Source organism: Rana temporaria, chromosome 4 (genome assembly GCF_905171775.1).
Source record: "Rana temporaria chromosome 4, aRanTem1.1, whole genome shotgun sequence".
NCBI lineage: Eukaryota > Metazoa > Chordata > Amphibia > Anura > Ranidae > Rana > Rana temporaria.
This window is the reverse complement of record NC_053492.1, coordinates 188889169-188909118: the sequence shown is the minus strand read 5'-3', so window position 1 is coordinate 188909118 and position 19950 is coordinate 188889169. Positions and strand designations below refer to the sequence as shown.

The following is a 19950-nucleotide window of genomic DNA, read 5'->3' as shown; positions in this document are numbered from 1 at the left end:
AACAGGCGGCACTGATGTGGCAAAGATGACACTGGTGTGGCACTGGTGTGGCTCAGATGACACTGGTGCGGCACTGGTTTGGTACAGGCGGCACTGGTTTGGTACAGGCGGCACTGGTGTGGCACAGGTGGCACTGATGGGCACAGGCGGCACTGATGGGCACAGGTGGCACTGATGGGCACAGGCGGCACTGATGTGGTTCAGATGACACTGGTGTGGCTCAGATGACACTGGTGCGGCACTGGTTTGGTACAGGCGGCACTGGTGTGGCACAGGCGGCACTGGTGTGGCACAGGCGGCACTGGTGTGGCACAGGCGGCACTGGTGTGGCACAGGCGGCACTCGTGGGCACAGGCGGCACTCGTGGGCACAGGCGGCACTCGTGGGCACAGGCGGCACTTGTGGGCACTTATGGGCACAGGTGGCACTTATGGGCACAGGTGGCACTTATGGGCACAGGTGGCAGTGTTGTGGCACTGATGTGGCAGTGTTTTTACTTTTACTTTTTACTTTTGTGGCACTGGTGTTCACTGGTGTAGGACAGGTGGCACTGTTGGGGCACTTGTGGGGCACAGGTGGCACAGATGGCACTAGTGGGGCACAGATGGCACTAGTGGGGCACAGATGGCACTGCCTGGGGCACAGATGGCACTTCCTGGGGGACAGATGGCACTTCCTAGGGGACAGATGGCACTGCTGGGGCACTGCTGGGGCACTGCTGGGCACTGCTGGGCACTGCTGGGCACTGCTGGGGACTGCTGGGGATTGCTGGGCACTTACTATTGATTTGAAAAATCTCTCTCCTCTCCTCTCACGCTGCAACGGTGTGAGGAGAGGAGAGAGATGACCTGCATCTGACCCAGCCGCAGGGTTTGTTTACAAATGTGATCGCGCCGTCATTGGACGGCGCGATCACGTGGTAAGGAGCCGCGTCCATTGGCTCCTTACCGCGAGTGCTGTTGCTGCGGGTCCCGTAGACCCGGCGAGCACCGGCGATCGCGTGTGCGCGCCCGCTCGGGCGCGCACAACGCAGTCTCTGGGAGGACGTACATTGACGCCCTCCTAGAGTACAGTAACCGCTCTGTAGCCGTATTTTGGCTATAGGGCGGTTACCAACTGGTTAAAGGGATTTTTCAGTTTTATTGTTTCACGTTAAGCATCATTAAAATCACTGCTCCTTTAAAAAACTAAATTTACATTGATACATGTCCCCCAGGGCAGTACCCGGCCCCATACCATTTTCTTTCTGGCCAATAACTTGCATATAAGTCTTCAAAATGGGGTCTTTAGATTTTTCAAGTTTGGGTCCCATAGACTTTAATAGGGTTCACGGTTCAGTCCGAACTTTTTCCATGTTCGGGAACTCTGGTGCAAACTGAACTGGGGTTCTTCAGCCCATCACTACAGTATACAATTTACTTTGCAAAAAAGTTATATTATTATTGCTTTGAGTTTCTGTTGTTATGACCCATGTGCAATTGACAAATCCATTTTGCCTTTTTTAGTGTCGGTTCACACTTGTGCACTGCAAATTTGCAGTGAGTTCTGTGTGGATTCCGCACTGCCTCCAAATCACACCCCGTTCATGCAAATTGTTGCAGGTGTGTATGACACCCCGAAATTAGTTCACAAAATGTAGTGCAATTTGCAGAATTGGATCACATGGGCGTGAACACCCCTGTAATCGGATTCTGGTGGGACCAAAAAAAGGGTCCTGCATGATTTTGGTATGAATTCAGTGCGATTTAAACTATACAGAATAATGGCTCAAATCGCACTGCTGAAGATTTGCATGTGATTTGAACAAGAATGCGGTGTGATTCCTGTTTCCAATCACATGCAGGAGTACAGGCCTTATGTAGGTGAAGAAGTGATAAGGGAAGTGTTTTCACATGGCTTACACAATTCAGATAAAAGTATAATCATAAAAAATAAATAAAAAGTAATAGCAACTAAAAAAAATATTTAAAATGATTGTAAAGGTAATTTTGAAAACAAAATAACAAACATGTCATACTTACTTGCTCTGTGCAATGGTTTTGACATAGAAATAGCTAAACAATTTAGCTAAATCATTTAAATAGCTAGCAAGTGCAATGCTTTACTTTGCATTTACTTTTCCCTTTTTATGATCATGGAAAACATTTATGGAATGCAAACCATTTATACGATTAAACTTACTTTGTCAAAACATACAAGATTTAATTGCCCAGCTAAATTAATCCTTTGAGGACTAATGCAGAATATACCGAGTTTCTTCAGTCTTGTTTGTGCATAAAGAAGACCAAGTGTAATGGTGGCTGGAAGGGCAGCATTCACAGTTGCTGTTAGCACCAAAAATGACATCAGTACTATATCATGTACACTGGCCTGTGGGGAAGAAGAACAAGGAAAAAATCTGCTTAAACACAGTAAACTTTGTTTTTCATAAAAGCTACCTTACATAAACAAGTTTAACTCAAAATTTTAGGTGGCAAACAAAAAGCATTGCTAGCCATTGAAGAACACAAGGAGATCTATTTATCATTATGTTTACCCAAGATTCACAAAGCTTTAACCCAAAATGTATCATTTTTTTTTCGATTTAATCTAGTGTGAGGTAAATTATGGGTAAAAATTGTGTAAATTTTGGTTGAAAACATGAATAAATAGACCCCAAGGTAATTCAGGCACATAAAAAAATATGTAATTTAATGAAAAAGTTGTTTCAGTAATTAAATTCAAAAAGTGAAACTCATATGTTATATAGGGAAACAGGTGTATAGGCACTGCAACCTTCCCACATAAAAGCTCTGCCCGGTGCTCAGACCTTTATGCCGCGTACAGACGATCGTTTTTTGTGATGAAAAAAAACGACGTTTTAAATCATGAAATAAAACGACGTTTTTGAAACATCATTTTCAAAAACGACGTTGCCTACACACCATCGTTTTTTCACAATGCTCTAGCAAAGCGAGGTTACGTTTCACCACTTTTTTCCATTGAAATTAGCTTCTGGGCATGCGCAGGTTTAAAAACGTCGTTTTAAACGTCGTTTTTTTGCCCACACACGGTCAATTTCTGTGAAACAAAAAACAACGTTTTGAAAAACGACACAAAAAATTCGAGCATGTTCGAATTTTTTTTTTGTCGTTTTTCAGAAAACATAAAACGACGTTTTCCCCACACACGGTCATTTTAAATGACGTTTTCAAAAACGTCGTTTTTTTTCATCACAAAAAACGACCGTCTGTACGCGGCATTAGGCTGCTGACACCTCCAGGGTGATATCCAAAATAATATTTCTTTATTAAATGAAAGTAGAAAGCTGTAAAAAAGTCTATGGCCCAGATTCTGAAAGGGCTTACGACGGCGCAACGCCATGTGCGCCGTCGTAAGTCCGAATCAGTTACGCATAGATAACCATTAGATCCGACAGGCCTAAGGCTCTTACGCTGTCAGATCTTAAATGCATTTTTTTTTTCGCTGCTAGGTGTCGCCTCCGTCGTTTTCCCGATCGAGTATGCAAATTAGCAAAATACGTGAATTCCCGAACGTACGCGCGGTCGACGCAGTGAAGATACGACGTTTACGTTACATTTGCGATGCGTAAAGTTGCCCCTGCTATATGAGGGGCAACCAATGTTAAGTATGGCCGTCGTTCCCGCGTCGAAATTTAAACATTTACGTTGTTTGCGTAAGTTGTCCGTGAATGGCGCTGGACGCCATTTACGTTCACGTCGAAACCAATGACGTCCTTGCGACGTCATTTAGCGCAATGCACGTTGGGAAATTTTAGGGACGGCGCATGTGCAGTACGATCGCCGCGGGAACGCGCCTAATTTAAATTATCCACGTCCCCTACACGGATCATTTGAATTAGGCAGGCTTGCGCCGGAGGATTTACGCTACGCCGCCGCAACTTTACAGGCAAGTTCTTTGTGAATAAAGCACTTGCCCGTAAAACTTGTGGTGGTGTAACATAAACAAGATACGTTACGCCCGCATAGTTTTACGCTGAGATACGAGAATCTGGGCCTATGTGTTTTGGAAGTTAGTCCTTAGTCATGGCTAAGGACTAATGCGTAGAATGTTTTACAGCTTTGCATAGAGGCGATCAGCCCCTGGCACTGCTGAGGTGTTGTCGAAGACCAGGTTGCTTTGATAGCGGCCTTCAGTTTGTCTGCATTGTTGGGACTGGTGTCTCTCATCTTCCTCTTGACAATACCTCACAGATTCTCTATGGGGTTTAGGTCCATGGCCAATTAAGCACAGTGATACCATGATCAAAACCAGGTATTGGTACTTTTGGAAGTGTGGGCAGGTGCCAAGTCCTGCTGGAAAATGAAATCAGCATCTCCATAAAGTTGGTCAGCAGAGGAAGACATAAAGTGATCTAGAATGTCCTGGTAGAGGGCTGCGCTCACTTTGGACTTGATAAAGCACAGTGGACCAACACCAGCAGATAACAAGGCTCTCCAAATCATCACTGACTGTAGAAACTTCACACTGGCCCTCATGCAACTTAGATGCTGTGCCTCTCCACTCTTCCTCCAGACTCTGACACCTTGATTTCAAAATTAAATGCAAAATGTACTTTTATCTGAAAATAGGACTTTGGACCACTGGGCAGAGGCGTTGCTAGGGGGGTGCGGGGGGTGCGGTCCGCACCCGGGTGACACCCGCTAGAGGGGTGACACCGTCCCGACATTGAGGAATTTTTTTTTTTATTTTATTTTTTTTTTATTTTATTTTTTTTTTTTTTAAATGCCCAGCGCCGCCGCGTGTGTGTCTTCCTCCGCTCCCCTACTGAGCCAGCCACCTGCGAGCGGCGAGGCGAGCCTCAGCAGAGCTCAGCCTGTGTGCCTGTCACACTGCACTGTGTGATGATGTGACGTCAGTCACATCACACACAGTACTTTCAGTTTCTCCGCGCGGGAGACCTGCTGCACCCGTGACCTGCTGCCTTGCTGCCCACATCCACATCAGTCCCCGCTCTGTCTCCAGACGTCGGGCGCGCCACGCGGCATAGAAACAGGTGCGGGGGGGTGTCCACCGAGTCCACCGAGTCCACCGCCGGCCGCGGCATAATAGTAACAACAGGTGCGGGGGTGCCCACCGCTGGCCGCGGCATGCATAATAGGAACAGGTGCCACAAGTGAGAAGAATGTCTCTCACCCCCCACCCCCTCCATCTCTGTCTCACCCCCACCTCCTCCATCTCTGTCTCACCCCCACCCCCTCCATCTCTGTCAGACCCCCTCCATCTCTGTCTCACCCCCACCCCCTCCATCTCTGTCTCACCCCTACCTCCTCCATCTCTGTCTCACCCCTCCATCTCTGTTTCACCCCATCCATCTCTGTCTCACCCCCACCCCCTCCATCTTTGTCTCACCCCCTCCATCTCTGTCTGACCCCCTCCATCTCTGTCTCACCCCCACCCCCTCCATCTCTGTCTCACCCCTACCTCCTCCATCTCTGTCTCACCCCCACCCCCACCATCTCTGTCTCACCCCCACCCCCTCCATCTCTGTCTCACCCCCACCCCCTCCATCTCTGTCTCACCCCCACCATCTCTGTCTCACCCCCTCCATCTCTGTCACACCCCCTCCATCTCTGTCACACCCCCACCCCCTCCATCTCTGTCTCACCCCCACCCCCTCCATCTCTGTCTCACCCCCACCCCTTCCATCTCTGTCTCATCCCCACCCCCTCCATCTCTGTCTCACCCCCACCATCTCTGTCTCACCCCCACCATCTCTGTCTCACCCCCTCCATCTCTGTCACACCCCCACCCCTTCCATCTCTGTCTGACCCCTCCATCTCTGTCTGACCCCCTCCATCTCTGTCTCACCCCCACCCCCTCCATCTCTGTCTCACCCCCACCCCCTCCATCTCTGTCTCACCCCCACCCCTTCCATCTCTGTCTCACCCCCACCCCCTCCATCTCTGTCTCACCCCCACCATCTCTGTCTCACCCCCACCATCTCTGTCTCACCCCCTCCATCTCTGTCTCACCCCCACCCCCTCCATCTCTGTCTCACCCCCACCTCCTCCATCTCTGTCTCACCCCCACCCAATCCATCTCTCACCACACCCCCTCCATCTCTGTCTCACCCCCACCTCCTCCATCTCTGTCTCACCCCCCCTCCATCTCTGTCCCGCCCCCACCCTTTCTCTCTCTCATCCCCCTCTCTATCACCCCCACCCTCCTCTCTCTCTCCCCCCTTCTGTCTCCAACCTTCCACCCCCTCTTTCCCTTTTAGGGCAAATTCCCACTAAATCAGCATGACATCAAAGAGCAGCCAGAGCAATTTGACACTCCAGCCACTCTGCATTGCAGGCTGCTAGGGGGCAATATGATTAACAGTTTGGTGCATCATACTTTGTAGTGTATATAATGTAAATTTTGTTCTCCAAAATGTCAGGCAGCACGCTGTCTTTTCAGGTTCTCAAAGAAATGCATTCTGTTAGTATATTTTTCATGTTTTCTCAGTGTATAAAAAAAGTTGTAGGGGGCAGGAAATGCTGTTTAGGGGAGGGAGGCGCTTCAGAGTCCAGTGCCTATAGCCTCCTGAGATGTGAATTCTGGTCCTGGAGAAAGAGAGGTGGGGGGAGGGGACAAAGAAAAATGGAGAGAAAGAAGAAGGGATAGAACAAACAAGAAAGATGGATAGGGAGAGAGAGAGAGAAGGGGAACAAAGGAACAGAGAGCAAACAGTGGGGTAAAATATATTTGGAAAAGGTTATTGGGGGGGGGGTGACACCATATTTTACCGCACCAGGTGACACCAATCCTAGTGACGCCACTGCCACTGGGCAACAGTCCAGTCCTTTTTCTCCTTAGCCCAGGTAAGACAATTATGATTCAGGAGTGGCTTGACACAATGAATGAAACAGTTATAGCCCATGTCCTGGATACATCTGTGTGTGGTGGCTCTTGAAGCACTGACGCCAGCTGAAGTCCACTCCTTGTGAATCTACCCCAAATTCTTGAATGGCCTTGGCTTCACAATACTCTCAAGGCTGTGATTATCCCTGTTGCGTATGCACTTTTTTAACACACTTTTTCCTTCAACTCAACCTTCCATTAATATGCTTGGATACAGCACTCTGTGAACAGCCAGCTTCTACAGCAATGACCTTTTGTGATTTACCCTCCTTATGAAGGGTGTCAATGATTGTCTTCTGGACAAAAAATGCCAAAAGCTCTTAAACTCAAGTTTAGGAGCTGTAGTGTACATGAAGCCTTAAGCCCTGTACACACGATCGGATACAGTATCTGATGGAATCTAATCCAATGGGTTTTTTCGTCAGATATCCAATGAAGCTGACTTTCATCAGTCTTGCCTACACACCATCGGTCAAAAAATCTGACCGTGTACAACGCGGTGACATAAAACACTACGACGTGCTGAGAAAAGTTCACATGCTTCCGAGAATGCGTCGACTTGATTCTGAGCATGAGTGGATTTTTGACCGATGGACTTCCACACAGACAATCTTTTTTTCTATCGTTTTTTTATCCATAGGAAAATTTTAAAACATGTTCTATTTTTTTTTCACCGATGGAAAACAAACTGATGGGGCCCACACGCAATCGGTTTGTCCGATGAAAACTGTCCATCGGTCTGTAACAGAGATTTTTAGGTACCATAGTTTGTCGCCATTCCACAAGAGTGCTCAATTTCAAAGCATGACATGTTAGATACTATTTACTCTACGTAACATCATTTTTCACATTACACAAAATATTGGGCTAACTTTACTGTTTAGTTTTTTTAATTCATTGAAGTTTATTTTTTCAAAAAAATTGAGTTTGAAAGACCGCTGCACAAATCCAGTGTGACATAAAATATTGCAACATTCACCATTTTATTCTTTAGGGTCTCTGCTAAAAAAAGTGTGTGTGTGTATATATATATATATATATATATATATATATATATATAAAGTTCATGGGCGCTAAGTAATTTTCTAGCAAAAAATACGGATTTTAACTTGCAAGCAACAAATTTCAGAAATAGGCTTAGGCATTAGAGTTGAGCGGACACCTGGATGTTCAGGTTCGGACCCGAACCTGGACTTTGAAAAAAAGTTCGGGTTCGGGACCGAACCCGGACTTTGACCCGGACCCGAACCCCATTGAAGTCAATGGGGACCCGGACTTTTGACTACAAAAATGTCTCTAAAAAACTAAGGGAAAGGGCTGGAGGGCTGTAAATGGCAGCAAAATGTCGGGAAGAGCATGGCAAGTACTCTGAAAATAAATGTGGATAGGGAAATAACTAGAGTTGAGCGGACACCTGGATGTTCGGGTTCGAACCCGAACCCGAACTCCGAACCCCATTGTAGTCAATGGGACACGGACTTTTAGAAAAAAAAATGCGCGGAGGTCCCCGCAAATTCAATAACCAGACCCTTTAGGTCTGGTATGGATATTAAGGGGAACCCCGCCGTCAATTTAAAAAAAACCGACTTGCGGTTCCCCCTAAATATCCATAACCAGACCCGTTATCCGAGCACGTTGACCTGGCTGCCCCCCCCCCCTGTGTGAAATGGTAATGGGGTACACTGTAGCTGAAGCTGTGACATTACTTATATAGAGGAGGCAGTGCCACCCGTCACGTGACCCCGCCCCCTCTGACGTACCCTCTGCTACGTCACTGGGTAAGCCCAGGGTCTTTCCTCTTCCAGGAAAGACCCTGGGCTTACCCAGTGACGTAGCAGAGGGTATGTCAGAGGGGACGGGGTCACGTGACGGATGGCCCTGCCTCCTCTATATAAGTAATGTCACAGCTGCAGCGCGTCATTCGCTGGGCTGTGTCCAGCGGTGAGAGGAGGTCGGGGATGCTGCTGCGCTGGTTGGATGGATCTTCTCATCGCTGGAGCGGAGATCACCCGACGCAGGATCTTCTCATCGCTGGAGATCACCCGCAGCCGTCGCAGGATCAGGACAACGCAGGAAGCCAGGAACGAGTGGATTTCTCACCGCTGGAGATTTTTTTTTTTTCAATAAAGGACTTTATTCTATGGTGTCAGTGTGTTTTTTTACAATACTTTACACTTCCTTCGTGAAATGGTAGGGGTACCCAATTACCATTTCACACAGGGGGGGGGGTCAAGATCTGGGGGTCCCCTTTGTTAAAGGGGTCTTCCAGATTCTGATAAACCTCCCGCCCGCATACCCCCACAACCACCGGGCAAGGGTTGTGGGGATGAGACCCTTTTCCCCATCAACATGGGGACATCCTCCCCATGTTGAGGGCATGTGGCCTGGTGTGGTTCAGGAGAGGGGGGGGGCCCGCACTCTGTCCCCCCCTCTTTTCTGCGGCTGGCCAGGTCAATGTGCTCGGATAACGGGTCTGGTTATGGATATTTAGGGGGAACCGCACGTCATTTTTGTTTTAAATTGACGGCGGGGTTCCCCTGAATATCCATACCAGACCTGAAGGGTCTGGTTATGGATATTTAGGGGGAATCGCACGTCATTTTTTTTTTAATTTACGGCGGGGTTCCCCTTAATATCCATACCAGACCTAAAGGGTCTGGTTATTGAATTTGCGGGGACCTCCGCGCATTTTTTTTCCCGAACTCGATCCCGGACCCAAACTTTTTTTAATTATTCGGGTTCGGGTCCGGGTTTGGGAAAAACCCAAAGTCCGTACCGAACCTGAACTTTACAGTTCAGGTTCGCTCAACCTTAGAAATAACTCAAAATGGCATAAAAAAATTAAAATTAAAACATTTTGCAAAATGACGGGAAGAGCATGGCAAGTACTCTAAAAATAAATGTGGATAGGGAAATAACTCAAAATAACATAAAATAAAACATAAAAAAATAAAAATAAAAAATAAAATCATTTTGACCTAGGAGGACGAGGTCCATATGTATTAGGAGGTTGAGATGGATGTGGCGGTGTAGGTGGAAGCGGCGGTGGAGGAGGAGGAGGAGGAGGTAGCCAACACAGCAGGTTTTGGTTTTTAATATATGTATTTTTTAAATTAGGGTAAACCCCAAAAGAGTGAGAAAGATCTAGGGTTGCTACCTCATTCCTTTAAACCAGAACACAGAGTAATTACACAGGTTCTGGGGCTAATTTACTGTCGATAAGGCACCAAGTGAGTTTAATTAGCAGCAACTTAATCAGCCAGAGAACCTGTGTAATTAATATGTTTTTGCTTTTAAAGGGGTGAGATGGCAACCCTAGAAAGATCAGAAAAAAAACAATGGCTGGGTAAGGCTGGCCCGGTGTCTATTCTGCACAAGGTACGGACAAGTCCTGTGGGATCCATGCTTGGTTCATTTTAATAAACGTGAGCTTGTCCACATTGGCTCTGGACAGGCGGCTGCGCTTGTCTGTGATAACGCCCCCTGCCGTGCTAAATACACGTTCAGACAATACACTGGCCGCAGGGCAGGCCAGCACCTCCAAGGCGTAAAGGGCAAGCTCAGGCCATGTGCCCAATTTGGAGACCCAGAAGTTTAAGGGGGCATAGCCGTCATTCAGTACGTGTAGGCGTGTGCACACATACTGCTCCACCATGTTGCTGAAATGCTGCCTCCTGCTAAAATGTTCCATATCAGCTGGTGGTGCTGTTTGTTGTGGCGTGCTGACAAAGCTTTTCCACATTTCGGCCATGCTAACCCTGCCTTCTGAGGTGCTGGCGGTGCCCCTGCTGCGTTGGCGACCTCTTCCTCCTCCTCTGCCTTCGCCTTCTGCTTCCACTGTGCCCCCGCTGCCAGGTGGGAATTGCACCAGCATCGCGTCTACCAGCGTGCGCTTGTACTCGCGCATCTTGCGTTCACGCTCCAGTGAGGGTATTAAGGATGGTACATTGTCCTTGTAACGGGGATCCAGCAGCGTGGCCACCCAGTAATCAGCACCTGTCATAATGTGCGAAACACGCCGGTCGTTGCGGAGATACTGCAGCATGTAATTGCTCATGTGTGCCAGGCTGCCCAGAGTCAACGAACAGCTGTCCTCTGTGGGAGGTGTATCATCTGTGTCCTCTGTATCCCCCCAGCCACGTACCAGTAATGGCCATGAGCTGGTCTGGATGCCATCCTGCTGTGAACATGGTTCCTCCTCCTCCTCCATGTCTTCCTCCTCCTCATCCTCCACCGCGTCATCCTCCAGAACTGTGCCCTTGCTGGACAATTGTGTACCTGGCCTTTGTTGGTGCATGAACCCACCCTCGGAGCCACTTGTGAATGACTGCCCTGAAAGCCTTGCAAATGATCCCGATTCCTCCTCCTCCTCCTGTGCCACATCCTCTTCCATCATCGCCCGTAGCGTTTTTTCAAGGAGGCATAGAACTGAGATAGTCACGCTGAGAGCGGCGTCATTGGCACTGGCCATGTTGGTGGAGTACTCAAAACAGCGCAACAAGGCACACAGGTCTTGCATGGAGGCCCAGTTATTGGTGGTAAAGTGGTTCTGTTCCGCAGAGCGACTCACGCGTGCGTGCTGCAGCTGGAACTCCACTATCGCCTGCTGCTGCTCGCACAGTCTGTCCAGCATGTGCAAGGTGGAGTTCCACCTTGTGGGCACATCACATATGAGGCGGTGAGCGGGAAGGCCGAAGTTACGCTGCAGCGCTGCCAGGCGAGCAGCAGCAGGGTGAGAACACAGAAAGTGCGCACAGACGGCCCGCACTTTCTGCAGCAGCTGTGGCATATCGGGGTAAGTTTTCAGGAAACTCTGCACCACCAAATTCAGCACATGCGCCAGGCAAGGGATGTACGTCAAACCGGCTAGGCCCAGAGCCGCCCGTTATCGCACACCACCAGGCCCGGCTTGAGGCTCACTGACGCCAACCACTCATCGGTCTGTTGTTCCATGTCCCTCCACAACTCCTGCGCGGTGTGTGGTTTTTCCCCCAAACAGGAAAGTTTTAAAACTGCCTGCTGGCGTTTACCCATGGCTGTGCTGAAGTTGGTGGTGAATTTGTTACGCTGACTGGATGAGGAGGCGGTAGAGGATAAGGAAGCAGAGTAGAAGGAGTTAGGAACAATAGGCAAACTGAAGCGCCCTGCAATCCTCGGTGGTGGAAGGACATGCGCCAAACTGCTATCTGCCTCAGGCCCAGCCGCCACTACATTTACCCAGTGCGCTGGTCCACATATCCGTAGTTAGGTGGACCTTGGCACAGATGGCGTTGCGCAGTGCACACCTGATTTTGTCCCCCACTTGGTTGTGCAGGGAGGGGATGGCTCGCCTGGAAAAGTAGTGGCGGCTGGGCACGACGTACTGTGGGACAGCCAATGCCATCAGGCTTTTAAAACTCTGCGTCTCCACCAGACGGAATGACAGCATTTCAAAGGCCAGTCATTTTGAAATGCTGGTATTCAGGGCCAGGGATCGCGGGTGGGTAGAGGGGTACTTCCTCTTACACTCCAGTGTTTGGGAGATGGAGAGCTGAATGCTTCCATGGGACATTGTGGAGATGTTTGGTGACCCAGGTGGTAGTGTTGCTTGCCGGTCCTCTAACCTAGCCCTAACCTGGGCTAGGTGGATGGCCCTGGGAACACATGCTAACAGACTCATAAAAAAGAAGAAGAGACTGCTGCATGCTTTAGGGCTCAGATTGCTTGGCTGATTTGCAAGGGGGTGAGGTGAAAGACTGATGGTAGACATCGGCTGCAGGCGCCAACTCTGAACTTTCAGCACAGGACTGGTTGGAAAACAATGTGAAGGAACTGGAGGCACTGTCAGCAACCCAATCTACTACCGCATGTTCTGCTCCTGGCCTCAACATTCGTAGAGCTGGCACAGATCGACCACGTCCTCTCCCTGTAACAGGAGCTCCACCAGCAGCACCACGACCGCGGCCACGTCCCTTATTTGACGTTTTCCTCATATTTCTCAAATTTAGGGTCTTGCCATAATTTTGAGAAATTTTAAATACAAAAATAGTGTAATATAGTGAAATAGGCAGAGATTCACCAATATATTTCTCTACCTAGAGCAAGAAGCAGGTAACCCAGCCCTAAACAATTGTACTGCACAGACAGTATTTGACAGGGGACAGGTAGAGTGCTGGTGAAATGGGCAGATATTCACCTATATATTTCTCTAACTATAGCAAGAAGCAGGTAACCCAGCCCTAAACAATTGTACTGCACAGACAGTATATGACAGGGGACAGGTAGAGTGTGCTGGTGAAATGGGCAGAGATTCACCTATATATTTCTCTACCTAGAGCAAGAAGCAGGTAACCCAGCCCTAAACAATTGTACTGCACAGACAGTATATGACAGGGGACAGGTAGAGTGTGCTGGTGAAATGGGCAGAGATTCACCTATATATTTCTCTACCTATACCAAGAAGCAGGTAACCCAGCCCTAAACAATTGTACTGCATAGACAGTATATGACAGGGGACAGGTAGAGTGTGCTGGTGAAATGGGCAGAGATTCACCTATATATTTCTCTACCTATACCAAGAAGCTGGTAACCCAGCCCTAAACAATGTACTATATGAAGCAGATGTCACAGAAATCAAGAGTGCTGGTTTAGATTTCTGAAGCAGTATACACCTCACTGACACTGTCCCTCAAAATCCGGAGCCTGTCCCTACCATTGCTACACCAGACTGACAAGCGGCCCATAAACCATAAGATGATAATGATGTCAAAGAAATAAATAGTGCTTGGTTAGATTTCTGAAGCAGGATCAAACCTCACTGACACTGTCCCTAAGAATCATTCAGCAGCCTCTCCCTGTCATAACTAGAGCAGAGTTCAATGAATAAAGAATGCTTGTTTAGATGTATGAAGCAGGATCAAACCTCACTGACACTGTCCCTAAGAATCATTCAGCAGCCTCTCCCTGTCATAATAACTAGAGCGGAGTTCTATGAATAAAGAATGCTTGTTTAGATGTATGAAGCAGGATCAAACCTCACTGACACTGTCCCTAAGCAGCAGAATCAGCAGCCTTTCCCTATCATAACTAAAGCAGAGTGACGATCTGCACTGTGGCTGGTCACATGATGGGTCACATGCTTCAATGGCCAATCACAGCCATGCCATAAGTAGGCATGACTGTGATCAGTTCCCAGTCACAGTAGTAAAACGAATGGCGATTGGCTGCCGTGCAGCGCGCCAAAACATACCCGAACTCCGAACCCGAACCCGGACTTTTTCCAATTATTCGGGTTCGGGAGCAAAAAAATTCCAAAGTCCGTACCGAACCCGAACTTTACAGTTCGGGTTCGGTCAACCCTATTAGGCATGAAAGGGGTAATACAAGCAAATCTAGGGATATAAGTGACAAAAGGATGTCTTTTGTTTCACAAATTCATCCGTATTCTAAAAATATAAAAATTATTATTAAAAAACATTGACCATTACTTAGGAATTATTTCCCAGAACTAGAATTTAGCTATCCCTCTTATTCCTTCTTATAGGATAGGACAGACAATTTATAATCATGTTGTACAATCAGATTTGAAAGTTTTTTATTTTAATTTGGCGAATAAATAGCGCCACTTTTGTAAAAAAAATCTGCCACATGTCGGTAAAGTTACCAAAACGGGCGGTCAAGGTTTTTTTTTAGCGGTGCAGCCCATTTTAAAGGGCCATAGCACCAAAAATCTGTCCTTATTTCTTTATTGAATTCCACCCGGTATGCTTTGTCAACTGATTCGATTTTTTAGGCATATTTTCAGATGAACATACATAATGTACTTACCCCATTCATTTTGAACACAATTGCAGTATAGATGACCACACACACAGCCACACAGACAAGCACTGATAAAAACCTGAGAGCTTCTTTGTGCAGCTTCACATTAATAGGCTTGTTGTAGAGAATAAATCTTACAAGATCTCCCTTTGCTGTATTAAATCCTAAAATAAAAAATCATTAGTATATTTAAACAATTGCTGCAACTGTAAAAAGTCTTTGAACTATCAGTTAGTGGACCCTTAGAACATGCAAAACTGGGCTATAAATTCAGCTATCTCAGTGGTTCTAAAATAAACCTGTTACAACACTTGTGCAAATGTCAATATTTTTTTGCACATGGGAATCTGGTATGATGAACACCAAAAAGTAAAACCACATAATACCTTATTGCCTATGTACAAATATCTAATGTATAGATCTAAGCACTCAGTAGTCTTTACTAGTTTCTGTTGGTCCACGAGCAAACCAAGGGTTTGATTATCATTATGCATGTTATTCTGGCACTGTATATTTTTCATGTTTAATACTAATATTTGCCCAACCTACTACCTGCCAAACTGTGTTTATATTGAAATATTAGCCATTAGTCTGTCTGTAGTTTGACTTTGATTTAAACCAGGAATTACTAAGGTCAAATAGGGAACAGGAAGTTCCATATTTAACACTGTCATTCAAATCAGGAATACAACAGTTCTTTTAATCTTTGGTTAGATTCTGGCCACACAATTTCAGATGCTGCTTAGACAAGATTAAAGTGCATCACTCAGCAAAACTTTCTTTTGGTTTTTGATGTGGGTAAGGGTTAAGCCCTTTGGGGCATATTCTTAAAGATCTGAGGCGGCGGAACGTATGTCCTTTACGTTACGCCGCCGCAAGTTTAAGTGGCAAGTGCCTGATTCCCAAACCACTTACCTGTACACTTGCGGCGGCGTCGCGTAAAGTCCACCCGCGCAAGCCCTCCTAATTCAAATGATCCTGGTAGGGGGCGTGGATCATTTAAATTAGGTGCGCTCCCGCGCCGATGGTAATGCCAATGCTCCGTCGGGTAAATTACCCGACGTGCATTGCGCTAAATGACGTCTCACGGACGTCATTTGTTTTGACTGTAACGTAAATGGCGTCCAGCGCCATTCACGGACGACTTACGCAAACGACGTTAAATTTTCAAATTTCGACGCGGGATCGACGGCCATACTTAACATTGAGTACGCCACTTAGGGGGCATCTTTATCTTTACGCCGCGTATCGCTTACGGAAACGACGTTAAAACACTATGGCGGGCAAGCGTACGTAAGAGAATCGGCGTGACTAGTCATTTGCATATTCTACGCTGACCGCCACCTAGCGGTCAGCGTAAATATTGCAGCCTAAGATACAACGGCGCAGGCCGTCGTATCTTAGGCATGTTTAAGTGTATCTCAGTTTGATAATACACTTAAACATAGGATCGGACTTACGTCGGCGTATCTGCTGATACGCCGGCGTAAATTATTTGAGAATATGTCCCTTTGTCTAATTCTTAACTACTTCCCGCCCAAGGATGTCAAATGACGTCCTGGACTTTCAGTGGGGATATCTGAATGATGCCTGCAGCTACAGGCATCATTTAGATATCCATCTCTTCAGCCGGCGAATCTGTGCACCATAAGAATGATCATAGTGGCAGTTCCACCGCTTGATCGTTCTTATAGGCGGCGGGAGGGGACTTCCCCCCTCCCGCCGCCATCCGGTGCTTCTCCAGGCTCTCCTTTGCCATCGGAGACCCGGAGAAACGATCTCCCGGCGTCAGATGGAAAGCATAGAGTAGACTGGTGACCAGATGGTCACCAGTCATCTCTATGATCGTCAGAGGCCCGGGCGCGATGTTATGACGTCACGCCTGGGTCCCGGAATGTAAACACAGCCGCAATCGCGGCTGAAAGCATTAGATCTGTGATTTTTTTTCACGATCTAATGCTTTCCAGCCTGGAGGAGAGATGTGGGGTCTTATTGACCCCGCATCTCTCTATAAAGAGTACCTGTCACGAACCATTCCTATTACAAGGGATGTTTACATTCCTTGTAATAGGAATAAAAGTGCTCAAAAAAAAAATGTCAAAAAAAGTTTAAAAATAAAATAAATTGAGTAAAATAAAGAATAAAATAATAAAAATGTTTTTTTTTTAAACGCCCCTATCCCCGGTAGCTCGCGTTAAGAAGCGAACACACACGTAAGTCCTGCCCACACATGTAAACGCCGTTCAAACCACACATGTGAGGTATCGCCGCGTGCGTTAGAGCGCCAGCAACATTTCTAGCACTAGATCTCCTCTGTAACTCTAAATTTGTAACTTGTAAAAAAAAAAAAATAAGCGACGCCTATGGAGATTTTTAAGTACTGACGTTTGGCGCCATTCCATGAGTGTGCGCAATTTTAAAGCGTGACATGTTAGGTATCTATTTACTCTGCGTAACTTCATCTTTCACATTATACAAAAAATTGGGCTAACTTTACTGTTTAGTTATTTTTGAATTCATGAAACCGTTTTTTTCCTTAAAAAAAGGCGTTTGAAAAATTATTGCGCAAATACTGTGCGAGATAAAAAGTTGCAATGACCGGCATTTTATTCCCTAGGGTGTCTGCTAAAAAAACATATATAGTGTTTGGGGGTTCTGAGTAATTTTCTAACAAAAAAATTATGATTTTTGCATGTAGGAGAGAAGTGCCAAAATAGGCCCGGTATGGAAGTGGTTAAATTAAAAATGATAGACTCTGACAATTGGTCATCTGCATTTGGTGATTTAAGCGGTCCACACCTGGATGGATGTTGTGTTTAATTTTCGCTATGGAGATTTCTCTTCTTTCTTCCCCATAACTATCTGCTGTTCAATTGGGGAGAGAAACGGGTGGATACAGTCAAAAATCAGCAGAGTGGAGAGTGGATCTTCCTAATATATAAACACTGCCTTATTGCTGGTTTATAATCTGACCAGCCATAGCCTCTGGTAAGTTATTTTAGGACTTTATTGACGAAGAAGCACATCAGATATTTGAACACAGGAACTGTTGGATCACGTTTTTTTTCCGTTGAAGATTGGAATTTGGATTTTGTTTGGCTGCACACACGCATTTGGAGATATTTTATATATATTTTTTTTTGTTGGGGGGGGGGGGGTTCTTAAACTTTTGCAATTTGGGACACTCTTTTTATTTATTATATTTATTTACTTATTTATATTATATTTATTTACTCTTTTTATTTATTATATATTTTTTTAGTTTTAAAAATATATTTATATATACACGTTTCTGTCAGCACTGATTAGCACTGCAGTTAGTTGTAGTTATTAGATTTCTCTTGCAAAGAAATCTTCATATTGTAATATTGTGGTGATACTCATATTGATTGACACACATAATATATATTCACACTTGCACTTTATGTTTATATAGACACATACATAGTGTTCTAGCATTGTACTTTACCATTATGCACTAAAAATATTAAATATGTATTTAATAGAGGTAGAAAATTGATAGGAAGATGCTGATACATTTATATATATAAAATTAATAGGAGTCATTGTTGATTTTAAAAATGGTTTATGTAATTGTGGACTTTCAATAGATTTGTGCTCTTTTTTGTTTATTTCCTCATTACTTGGTGTAGCCTCATCTTTTATATTTCACAAAAATATGGTGATATTTAGCATCTGTTTTCACTGAAATTAACTTTAGCTTATTAGGTTTTAAATAATCTTCAGGCCTAAAATGTGCATTTAAACATGTGTGCAAAAGAGAAAAAGGGCTCCGGCAGCAAAAGGATTAGTTGGTATACTGTACAGCAGGGGTCCTCAAACTTTTTAAACAGGGGGCCGGTTCACTGTCCCACCGTTAGAGGGCCAGACTATAAAAAAACTATGAACAATTTCCTATGCAGACTGCACATATGTTATCATGATCATTGCAAGCCCCCCTCGCCATCATCATTGTAAGCCCCTCATTGCAACCCCCCCTCACAATCATTAATTGCAAGCCGATCAAGATCATTGCAAGCTCCCCAATCATCATTACATCATCATCATCAGCCCCCCCCCACCATCATCATTACCAGCCCCCCCACCATCATCATCATCATTACATCATCAGCCACACCATCACTATCATTAATTACATCACCATCAGCCCCCCTCACCATCATCATCATCAGCCCCCACCACCATCATCATCATTACTAAATCATCAGCCCCACCATCATCATCATCATCATCATCATTACAAAATCATCAGCCCCACCATCACCATCATTAATTACATCACCATCAGCCCCCCCCACCATCATCATCATCATCATTACAAAATCATGCACCCCCCTCACCATCATCATCATTACAAAATCATCAGCTCCCCTCACCATCGCAAGCCAGCTCCCCCCCCCCCACCATTATCATCATCATTAAAAAATCATTAGCTCCCCTCAACATCGCAAGCCAGCCCCCACCATCATCATCATAATTAAAAAATAATCAGCTCCCCTCACCATCGCAAGCCAGCCCCCACCATCATCATTAAAAAATCATCAGCTTCCCTCACCATCGCAAGCCAGCCCCCCCCCATTGTAAGCCCCCTCTCACAGCCTTTCTCCTTACTGTTCTGTGCTGTGTCACGGTCCGGCTGTCACGATGCTCCCCCACTGTTGGTAACAGTTCTGACGCTTGTGTGACAGACAGCACACTGGCTCTATCACACGAGCTAGTCTTTTAGGAGGAGTAGGGCAGGACATTTATTACAGCGTTCCCGAACTGTTAACACTGTGATCTCCGGGATGACTGTGTAACCGTCCGGCATTGCCTGTCAGCGTCGGGCGGGCCGGTTTAAAGTCCTCCGCGGGCCGCATGTGGCCCGCGGGCCGTAGTTTGAGGACCCCTGCTGTACAGGGTGTGTTCAAGCAGTTAATATCCAATTGCTACATTGTGCACATATAGGGTATTATCTCAGCAGCACAATCACATTTGTCATCTACATTTCTTTGGTTATCTACATCTGGTGATTTGAGGTGATACACACCTGGAAGGATGCTGTTTTAGGCTGGGTTCACACTGTTGCCGCATGTGGCGCACAGCAGGGGTCCGGTGCATGCTAGTTCACCTGTTCAGGTCCGATTTCATCCCGAATTTTGGGCTGAAATCAAACCTGAAACGCACCAAAAAAGGCACACGTTTTTCAGGCACACCAGACCCGCTACGGAGATATGTGAATCGGCTCCATAGAGAGCCAGTCACATTCTCCTGTAATGC

General features: G+C 46.2%; 1 protein-coding gene across 1 annotated transcript in view; it reads right to left on the bottom strand.

Annotated features, from left to right (window-relative positions):
• LOC120936840 (probable cation-transporting ATPase 13A4) overlaps positions 1 to 19950 on the bottom strand; it is a 299354-nt gene that overhangs the window by 91665 nt on the left and 187739 nt on the right. Inside the window, exons 11-12 of the mRNA XM_040349544.1 lie at positions 14677 to 14834; positions 2182 to 2370 (exon numbers count right to left, since the gene is read on the bottom strand). Coding sequence (XP_040205478.1) covers positions 2182 to 2370; positions 14677 to 14834 — 347 coding nt within the window. The remainder of the gene's footprint in view (positions 1 to 2181; positions 2371 to 14676; positions 14835 to 19950) is intronic.